Genomic DNA, 10186 nt, shown 5'->3' with positions numbered 1-10186 from the left:
AAAATTTAAAGACACATGCACATTGAAAACGACTACTCTTTATTGTTTTAGCCATGCAACAGTAGCTGATGTGAATCTCTTAACTAGTTTCACTTGACTCGCTAGTAGACTGCAGAAGTCTACTCTGCTCAGAATTCCAGTCAGAAGTATCTTCAGTATGCCAGTAGCCTGGATCATTGTCTTCATCTCGATAAACACATCTAACACATGGAATACAGCTGCAACGTTCAACTGCTCTAATGTGATCGTCGTGGTAGTTGGAATTGTTCCGTCTCAGAGATATGTCGCATTTCATTCGTCTGCGAATTGAATGTAAAAAGTTCTTTCCTGTGAATGTGTAGATGAGAGGATTAATTGCTGGACTGATTGAGATGAGAAGAACACTTGCTGCAGTAGAATTGTTTAGCCAATTCACATTTGTTGTAATATCTTCGTCAGGAAAGCCTATCCAATGTAGTACAGTCACAGGAATCCAACACAGAGTGTCCAGAAGAACAATTACACTCAAACGCAATTGAAGTTTGTGCATGTCAGATCTTGCCGTTATGCTTGCTGATCTTGCACGGAGCTTTAGACACACAAATAAATAGAGAAAAGCGGATGTCAATGTAAGAACAGTATTTAGAAAAGCTGTCATGAATGCAAATACTGTTAATGCAGAACTAATATTGTACGAGTAATAACCAGTAAATATCCATTCACTGGAATTGTAGATCGTTGTCTGCTTGTCGTGTGTGAATGACCTACTAGCGTTAGAGCAATATCCAAATCCATTTGACTGTGCCAAAGTGCAACGTCCAAAAATTTCGGTAATACGTTCACGTTTTGAGTAAATGTAAAATTGGTCTTTATCCTTGTAATAATCTTGTAGTGCTAGACCAAACAGGCTATCAATATAACTACCGAACATGCCTCCGTAATCAATCGTCATGAATAAAATAATCACTGCAAGGCTGATTAAAACTTGGCAGATGATTGCGATGACCACATTTCGCTTGCGAACTAGTGAACAGCAACAACGAGAACAGAACCCGCTTAGTGCTTGAAACGAGTAAACTGCAATATTGAAAGTTGCCCACTGAGCTGTGAGACAAGAAAACCAAGACAGCCATCCACTTGTTAAGCACATGTTGCGAGCAGAGGTGTATGACAGATGCTTTGTTTGGTCTAAATCAACATCAACCACTAAACTCTCCAGAAGAAGCAAGTGAACACAATACAAGAAGTCTGATACTGATAGCATGATGATGAGGATTGAGAGAGGAGACGATCTTTGATCTCTTTTCCGTGTGACTCTCCACACCACAACCACTAGATTGCCTATAATTCCTATTGAAAGTAACATCCAAACAACTGCATGGAAAAGATCACTGGACAAAACTAGAGATACAAAATAAAGTTTAATTAATTAATTAGATTACGTTTATTATAGTTTTCCATTTCTTACCGTCTTCAGATGTTTCGTAATTGTACACTGTGGGTTTGTTCCAGGTGTTGTCAACACGAAAAGTAGATTTACCCTCTTCTGTCATAGTCTACTACAAAGCAAGTTGCACATCAGTAACTGCGTTAGTGAGCTGAAACCATCACAACTAACCAATTGAGACGACTACAAGTTCTGAAACGAACAACACGCAATGGCTTTGATAATGAAACGCACGCAAATCTATGAGTGGGGTCCACTCTGGGGATATTCTCTAATTTGGTTTGAAATTTGAATGGAATGATGCGACAGTTAGTACATGGTACACGATATGTATGCAGTCAAGTAAGAATTGATTGTTATGACACAATATACTGCATGCTACGTTTTACGCATATCCAGATTACCAATGCTATTGCTCTAATGACAACGGTGCCAAAGTTATTGCCAACGAATTGGCTTAACAAATTCCCACCAGCAGCTATAACAATTACAAAAACTTTAGCTTCCTAGAGCCCATAACCAGGTACGAATCACTGGATGACATAATGGGTGACCACCTATTTCCAGTCGAAATAAGGAGACGATCAACTAGTAGTTCCTGCAGCAGATATTATACAAAAAGTTATTCTTTAAGAAATGGTTGGATCTGACTTGACACACACACACACACACACACACACACACACACACACACACACACACACACACACACACACACACACACCAGTTCCTCCTAACCAGAGTGAACATGGCTGACAGTATACTTAGTTAGATCACACAAACTGTTACCCTGCAGGGCGATGATGTACGTCCTAATAAAATTAGGATTATAAGAATTCCGCCTACTTCTACAAAGTATACACATGCTTTTTCTGCACTTCCTCTAGTTTCAATTGCCTAGAAGTTTGAAAGTGAATAAAAAGTGAATGTTACAAATATTTTCAAAGCTGTAAAATAGAATGCAAAAACGTGCATGAACAAGAGTAGCATTTCTAGAAATATCAAATAAATAATTAGTTAATTAACCTCGCAAATTAATTAATTAACAAGCCGGCCGTCACATGCTCAGCAGTAGTATGACCAAACAGTTCTCAACATCACATATCTGCTAATTGTAACTATCAAACAAGCAAAGTTTGCTTCATACTAGATTATAAGTCCTGTAAATTGATCGAGTTACAGTACAACAGGGTTCAAAAACCTAAGAAATGTTGGTCGGCAAAGCAATTCATATTATGCGACGCCCCTCAATATATGTGCGTGGGCCAGGCCTACTTGTCATGCTCAGAAGTTATTAGTAAACAGTCTACTTACATTTTGTTACACTCATCCTAGTTCAATAGTATGATGCGGCAATGTATACGTAACCACTTGCAGGCACAGAAAGGTGCTTCATTCTCTAGATTAATATCTAGGTTCAAGGGTTTGGACATCCTAGAGTTTATAAACTGACCAACTGACCAACAGTTTGGGCCACAGTCTGGGCCACAGTCTCTCTGTGCAGACGTCATGTACACGTGCCTTACTTCCGTTATCTCCGTTCTTAACCATAAGTAACACTAGACAAATAGATTGTGAGGCAGAGCGAAGCCAGACTTCACTGACACCTTGTCAGCGCGTGTACCTTCCAGCACTGACGTATTGAGCATGAGCTCACGAATAGTGCGAAGCCCTAGTTCTTAATGACAGTTTTCGTGCCCAGCAAAAAGCAACGATAGAGACAGTTTCCGTCTGCGCCCACAGCTACATTTGCAGGAGCTTTGTCTGGTATCAGAGCCATCAAATCTAGTTACAAGAAACTAGTAGCTGGCTTCCGGGAATATTGGTATTCGCCGGTCTCGGCTACAATTGCTCTTGGTTCGACCTCTATTGCACGTTTCAAGTTTCGTAAGTGATGAATGCACGCCATTGTACGGGAAGCTAGTCAAAATCGAGCCTAGTGTGCGGTTTCTTTAATTAATTAATTGCCTAAATGTTTCCCAGGCGCAGGTAACTGTCATTCCTTGTGCACGCGCTTCAGGGCATCGAGACCATGGAACAGACGGGTGGACGGTTTACGTTCATGTAGACAGAAAAGTTGAGGTTTCTGTGTACCCAGATTACGCCGTACTAGATTTCAAGCTCCTACTAAACTCGGAAATTTGTAAAGTCGATCTTCGTCAAGGTCTACCATTCCTACGGCATGGCGACTTCCTAGGCTTGACTATAGTCGCCATTCCTGTAACAGAGATCGCCATTTGGCGACTTGGCGACCGGTTTTCCGAACCCTGGACTACAAGTACTCTAGATGCGTGTACGTGCTCAAGAGCCCATTACGATTACGCGCCATAGATTCACTCACCAGTAAGTGTAGAGTAATCGAATACTTTTGTACGCTCAGCAACAACCGTTGAAAGACCGAGATAGACGTTCGTAAGTATCGAAATTCAACTGACCGTTGTCGTTATCCGGGCACTACTAAACCTTGAGTTTCTGAACACCACAGCGCTCAACACTTCGCAATCCCCGGGTGTTACCAACAAGTAAACCTAAATCCATTATATCAGTTATACCTGAATTATCAATGTCTTTAAACTCAGCCCCATATCTCTGTTCAAGTTCAATCATTCATTTTCCACCCACTTTGGTTTCTTGCTGCCCCATCACCAAAATCTTGTGCAAGAATCATTCCACTTCTCTATCATGCTTGCAGTAAAGATTAGCACAAAAATGTGTCCGAACTCTGAACCAAGCTAGACAATGATTCTCATCTGATTATTCTAGCAAATATGTATTGATAAATCCACATTACAGGTTAAAAGACATCCCATGCATACACAGTGTTACTAAGTACAAGGTAGCAAGTACTAATAATCAGAAATAGAGTGTATAGGGTTATGTGTTTAAAACAAACTTGAGACAACTGGACATTCGTCAGGAATCAATGATGCAAGCCGTGGTTCAACCAGTACTCATCATTTTCTTTCAGGGTTAGGCGAGGTTATCGAGGATCAGGGATGGTTAGGTTAGGTTAGTACACTGTTTACAGTTAAGCGGAGCACCCAAATTAGTCAGGATAAGTGAACCACTCGCCACTAACAGCAGCATCCAAGTAATTAATTAATTAATATGTCATAATTACTGTTACTAAACTATATTGCTAACCATACACTATGGCACTGTTTCAGTTAGGTGAAGCACCCAACGTAGTCAAGGTAAGTGAACCACTCGCCACTAACAGTAATAGCCAATTAATTAATTAATTAATTGATATGTCATAATTACTGTTACTAAACTATATTGCTAACCATACACAATGACACTGTTTTAGTTAGGTGAAGCACCCAACTTAGTCAGGGTAAGTGAACCACTCGCCACTAACAGTAATAGCCAAGTAATTAATTAATTAATTAATATGTCATAATTACTGTTACTAAACTATATTGCTAACCATACACTATGACACTGTTTCAGTTAGGTGAAGCACTCAACTTAGTCAGGGTAAGTGAACCACTCGCCACTAACAGTAATAGCCAATTAAGTAATTAATATGTCATAATTACTGTTACTAAACTATATTGCTAACCATACACTATGACACTGTTTTCAAGTAGGTGAAGCACCCAACTTAGTCAGGGTAAGTGAACCACTCGCCACTAACAGTAATAGCCAATTAATTAATTAATATGTCATAATTACTGTGACTAAACTATATTGTTAACCATACACTATGACACTGTTTTCAGTTAGGTGAAGCACTCGACTTAGTCAGGGTAAATGAACTACTCGCCACTAACAGCAGCATCCAAATAAGATAATTAATTAACTAATCATAACAATACATTAGAACACTGTTTTCAATCAGGTGATGCACCCAATCTAGTCTCGACAAGTGATTCACTCATCTGAAACTGGAGTGACATGTTTCTTGATGTTCTAGTAGTACAAGAATTGCTTTAAATATAGTTAATTAATCTATATAAATTCCTCTAATTAATTAATTAAAATAAATTTAATTCTAATTTAAAATTGATTATTTTATTGATTAATGTACTATTTATACATTTATTTAGTCTACTAACTCAATAATATTAGGCCACTCCAATATGATTAATTGTTTCCCATTTCCCGCCAGCGTCCTTTTTTGGAGACCGCATGCTTTATTTGATGAGGTGTCTACTTTTACGAGCACGTGATAGAATCACCTGACTCAAAATGGCGGTCGTGAATGTTCCACCCCAGTCCTCACGTGTGTAACATATTATGTCATGTGACCATTTATTTCATTAGTTTAATTAGAAACCGATCCTGTAAATTGTTGCCACCTGCACCGATAATATGGTGTCGAGTAAGTAGTCTCACGAGAGTACTACGCTAAACGTCGCCAGCGCCAACACAAAATACACAAAGCTTTACGCTCTTTCCAGGGACTGTTCAGAAACTAGAGTTACAAAGTAGATCGCTTTCGTTGCAACGAGCGAAATCCTCGCTTCATGAACATTAGAGCTTCACTATCTAGCGGTAGCGAATGCACCTTGTACGCGCTCCTATCGTCTATTGGCTACCATTCACTTCGTACTGAGCAGCCAGAGACGTCTCTGTTACTTCCGGCTGGAGAAGACGTCGTTGCAGAGACACTAGTGACTTTGCACCTTGCGTGACGACAACCATTGCTACTAACCGTCTACTTGTCAAGGTAAGGCCACAAGAAAAAATTAGTTGTTTGACAGGAGCGCGCGCACCGATTTTCGGCTCCGAACGGATTTATTTTTTTTGTACGCATGCGCAAATATTTGTAGTCTAAAAAACTGAACAACAGACTTCTCCTCTATTCAGGTATGTGTATCATTTTAATAGGGTGTATTTGTGATAGATTTTCTGCTACATGCATCTGCGCTAAACATCCGGGCTTTGTCCGGGTTCTTTATAGCGCGCATCGTGTCAGCCATGAGCTTGTCAAAGAGAGTCTGCTGTTGTGGAGGCTCTTTCCTGTTGTCCGTTAGTGTAGTTTTTGGTGTTTTTACGGTTGTTCCTAGTCGGTTTGTTCGGTTCTGTTCCCAGTCAACGCTAGATGGTTTGTTCGTCGGGCTAGCTTCTCCTTCGTCTGAATGTGTGTCTAGTGATTGTACTGATCTTTAAGAGGAGGAAGAGATGTGGAGAAGGACTAGATTACAAGTAGATGACTTTTAATAGTTCTTGTCTAGTGTTTTAGTAGTAGTATTTAAAATATTTAATAAATAATCAGTGCACCATTGTAGTTTACATCAATAATAAAATATAAAAATAAAATGCGCGCGCGCACGAATTTTTGAGCGGAAGTTCCTGTCAAACAACTATTTTTTCTTGTGGCCTAATTGCGACTCAATGCATTCTAATAGGATCCTACGCGTGCCCTAGTGACAACATTTTTTCGTCTCGCGTTGCAGTTTTGACCAATCAATACACCGAAAACCTACCACGTGAAGAACTAGTTCTTCACGTGACATAATACGTTACCAGTCCTCTGGTGAGTGGAAGAGAAAGCACGTGCCAAACACGTGGAGCGCGCGCGAGGAGGAGGACTGGGTACGAGTCTAGTTGTCCAGAGTTGCCAACTAGGAATCCGCAAATGCGTGAGATCTCAGATTTTTATCGGCAATCATATCTGCATATAGGCGTGGCCACAAACAACTAAATACGTAATTTTTATAACAGTAAACTATATTGCTGGGTGTTCACTGTTGGTCGCTTCCTCAAGAGCGTGTGGCGTAATATTCAGTCATTTGCATATGTATCGCGAGCTGCAATATACGGGACTATTGCATGCGTCCTCGATTTCCGGACTAGATTTTACAGTAGTTACTATCAGACACTACAGATTTTTGCGTAATCTACGGTGTGTAGCTACAGGTTCACTGTACATGTCTGCCTGGATCTAGTTCCAGCAATCTAGAAGTTGCGTGAGATCTGGGTTTCTTGCGTGTGAGGGTGTGACCTGAAAAAACTTGCGTGAGACTCACGCAAGTTGCGTGTGAGTTGGCAACTTTGGTTGTCACTCATGAGGAATCTCCTTTCAGTACGTGTAGTGCAGGCATCACGCACGAATGCAGTGTGTACATCTCGCAAAGAAGGAAGGTGACACCGTAGACGAAAACGGACGGCTCGCGACGAGGCGCAATCGGTTTTTGCAACAAACCCCTAGTCTGAAAGTTGGGAAGTTGAGCGCTATACACATGGCAATTATTACTGTAAATACGGTACCTCTGCATCACCGTCTTTTTGCATAATGTCGCTGGCAATCCACGCTCAGTCACTCACACGTATGTAGACGGAATTCTCTGCAATTGAGGCAGGTAATGTGTTATTGCTACACCTCCTGGCGTAAAATTTGCACCGATATCGGAGCAAAATTTTACATTCTCAGTAATAGCACTGAAAGGCGTCACTAGAGCACTTTAGTTCTAACAGTGAGTAAGTGTATAGCTTTACACCAAGGTGTAAAGCACAACAAGGACTAGAATAGCACTCGAAGGTGTAGCTAGAGCACTTCATTTCTAACAGCTTGCTCACGTCATCTAATCAGATTGCACAGAAGGTTTTGATTTGCTACCACAGACTGGCTGCTATGCCAGTCTTTGGACTTTCTAGACTGACAGTCTCAAGACTATGCTTTTAAACAGCACAGGAGACCAGTGACATAGGTATGGGGCCTCAAAAGACTTCAGTCACGACGTGCGTTACTAGGTTACTAGACATTGACTTAATATAGATCTACAGATCGTCCAGTTAACACTGCAGACCTAAACAAAGCCAGAAAGCTGAAGCTTAGATGCAGCTTGATGCATGGGGTACCGCTGGTGCTGGTGGAAGTGAAGGCATTTCTAGCTAGGGAATGGATTCTGCCTCAAATTTCATTCACAATGCATGGCGGCGTACTTCGCTAGCTAGCTGTGCTTTCCAGTCTTCAGAGCATGGCTACGCCACTGAGTAGACCATTTTCGTACATAATGACAGGATGAATTTTACTGATTTGTTTATATTAATTTTACAGGTTATTGCATTATTTCACATACGTGTTTATTATAGTTAGTCAATATAGAGAGATTAGTTAATGTATTATGACTGCTAGCAGACCAACCTCTTCTTTCAAATATTTCTGGATCCGTGTCTGCATAGTTCATGAACTCCTAGATCCTAACAGCCCCGCCCCAACTTGTGAGCCATCCATCGTCCTTGATACGTATTGAACAGACAGGATCAATAGTAACACTATACTGTATCCTGTACAATGTATAGATAGACACAAAGCCCACCATAAAGTATACTAAGTTGCTCATCACGAAACTGTCTAGTGATCACTACAAATTTATATTTCCGGAAATAACAGACCGTGATCGAATTAAAAGCCGTGCTCGAATAAAAGACTGGCCATGTTGCGAACGTGGACTCTATTGTCAACACTGCATGCATGCTATTGCAATCTCTACATATCAAATACACACACACACACACACACACACACACACACACACACACACACACACACACACACACACATACACACGCAAATACTGTTGTTACTCTATGCAGTGTAAACTTTTGCAGTAATAGCAAGTCAAATCACATCACTGAACAACTACATGTTCCACATAACAATTCAAACATTCCTTGCCTCTCAGCTTGTTCTCTTTCCTGTCGTTCTCTTTCTCTCCGCATAAGGCGCACCACAAAAATCCGTACTTCCCTATTGACAGAATTCCCATCTATTGCTGTATTATTGTTAGCCTCCGCTAGATCTGCACGAATCTTTAATTGTTCTCTTTCACTAGAAGTTTCTTCCAGCCGAGCCTCCAGTTGTTGTATCTTATCTCTTGCATCCTGATGTGCCTTTACATGCTCTTGATCTCACGGAGAACCGGCGGATGGAATACTTTTTCACAACTGACGATCAGATGTTTAAGCAAAATTTCCCGTGAATCTTCACGAGCAGTTTTGCCGTTGTACTCAGAAGGAGGATTGTCAACATGCAAAAAGTACTTAACGTTAGGCAAAACTCTTTGTGCATATTTGTTGGTTTTCTGTAACTGCTCTTTGTTGTTTGCTACTGCCGCCGAATCTCGAAAACGGAAAAAGTTTGTTCGGATGAAGCTGGTATACTCCAAGACTTCTGCTCCAAATAGAACTTGCCACATAACGTCCCACGCATCTGCTTCTTCTTTGGTAAAGCGATCTTTTGTGATAAAAAACACGGAATTGATCCCTTCCACGCACTCGTTGCAGGCGAACACGAGTCGCTGCAAGACTTCGTCAGGCAATAGTTCAGTGTCACCGATACCGACTGTATCAACAATCTTCACTTTGTATTCTTTACCCGAGCGATCCACACGAATAGTTTGGCTGTCGACAAGCTTCGTCTGGCTCGCAGACAAATTGTTTTCTTCAAATAGATCGGCACCCGCAAGAGTGTTTGCGCAGGCCGATTTTCCTACTCCCGTTCTTCCAACGAGAACTACAGTTCGGTTGTTAGACGCAGCCTCGGAGACAGACATGCCGCCGTGAGATGCACGAGCAGGCGTTCTCTAATACGGGATACTACCGCCTGTTCACGCGCTACGTGAACTCAGAATTCGGCGTAGCTCGCGAGCAGTAAGGGCTTTGTAAGTCTAACGGATATCATTCGACAGCGCTTCAATAGATAAATTCAATTTATGATAACATCATCTTCGTAGATTTTAAAAAGAGAGTAGAGGCAATTCCCGGAGTTCTAATGAGTTTGAGATAGACCACCAGGTGAGGATATCA

At 41.0% G+C, this 10186-nt stretch overlaps 2 protein-coding genes across 2 annotated transcripts; both read right to left on the bottom strand.

The window, feature by feature from the left end:
• LOC134196953 (uncharacterized) lies at positions 1-612 on the bottom strand. The gene has a single exon (XM_062666183.1). The coding sequence runs from the start codon at positions 527-529 to the stop codon at positions 80-82; it is 450 nt and encodes a 149-aa protein (XP_062522167.1). The 5' UTR covers positions 530-612; the 3' UTR covers positions 1-79.
• Positions 613-9273: 8661 nt separating this feature from the next.
• LOC134177499 (uncharacterized) lies at positions 9274-9933 on the bottom strand. The gene has a single exon (XM_062644315.1). It carries the CDS (start codon positions 9931-9933, stop codon positions 9274-9276), a length of 660 nt encoding a protein of 219 aa, XP_062500299.1.
• Between the last annotated feature and the right edge of the window lie 253 nt (positions 9934-10186).

Source organism: Corticium candelabrum, chromosome 1 (genome assembly GCF_963422355.1).
Source record: "Corticium candelabrum chromosome 1, ooCorCand1.1, whole genome shotgun sequence".
NCBI classification, from domain to species: Eukaryota; Metazoa; Porifera; class Homoscleromorpha; order Homosclerophorida; family Plakinidae; genus Corticium; species Corticium candelabrum.
The sequence above is the reverse complement of the archived record's forward strand: the minus strand, read 5'-3'. Positions and strand labels throughout refer to the sequence as shown.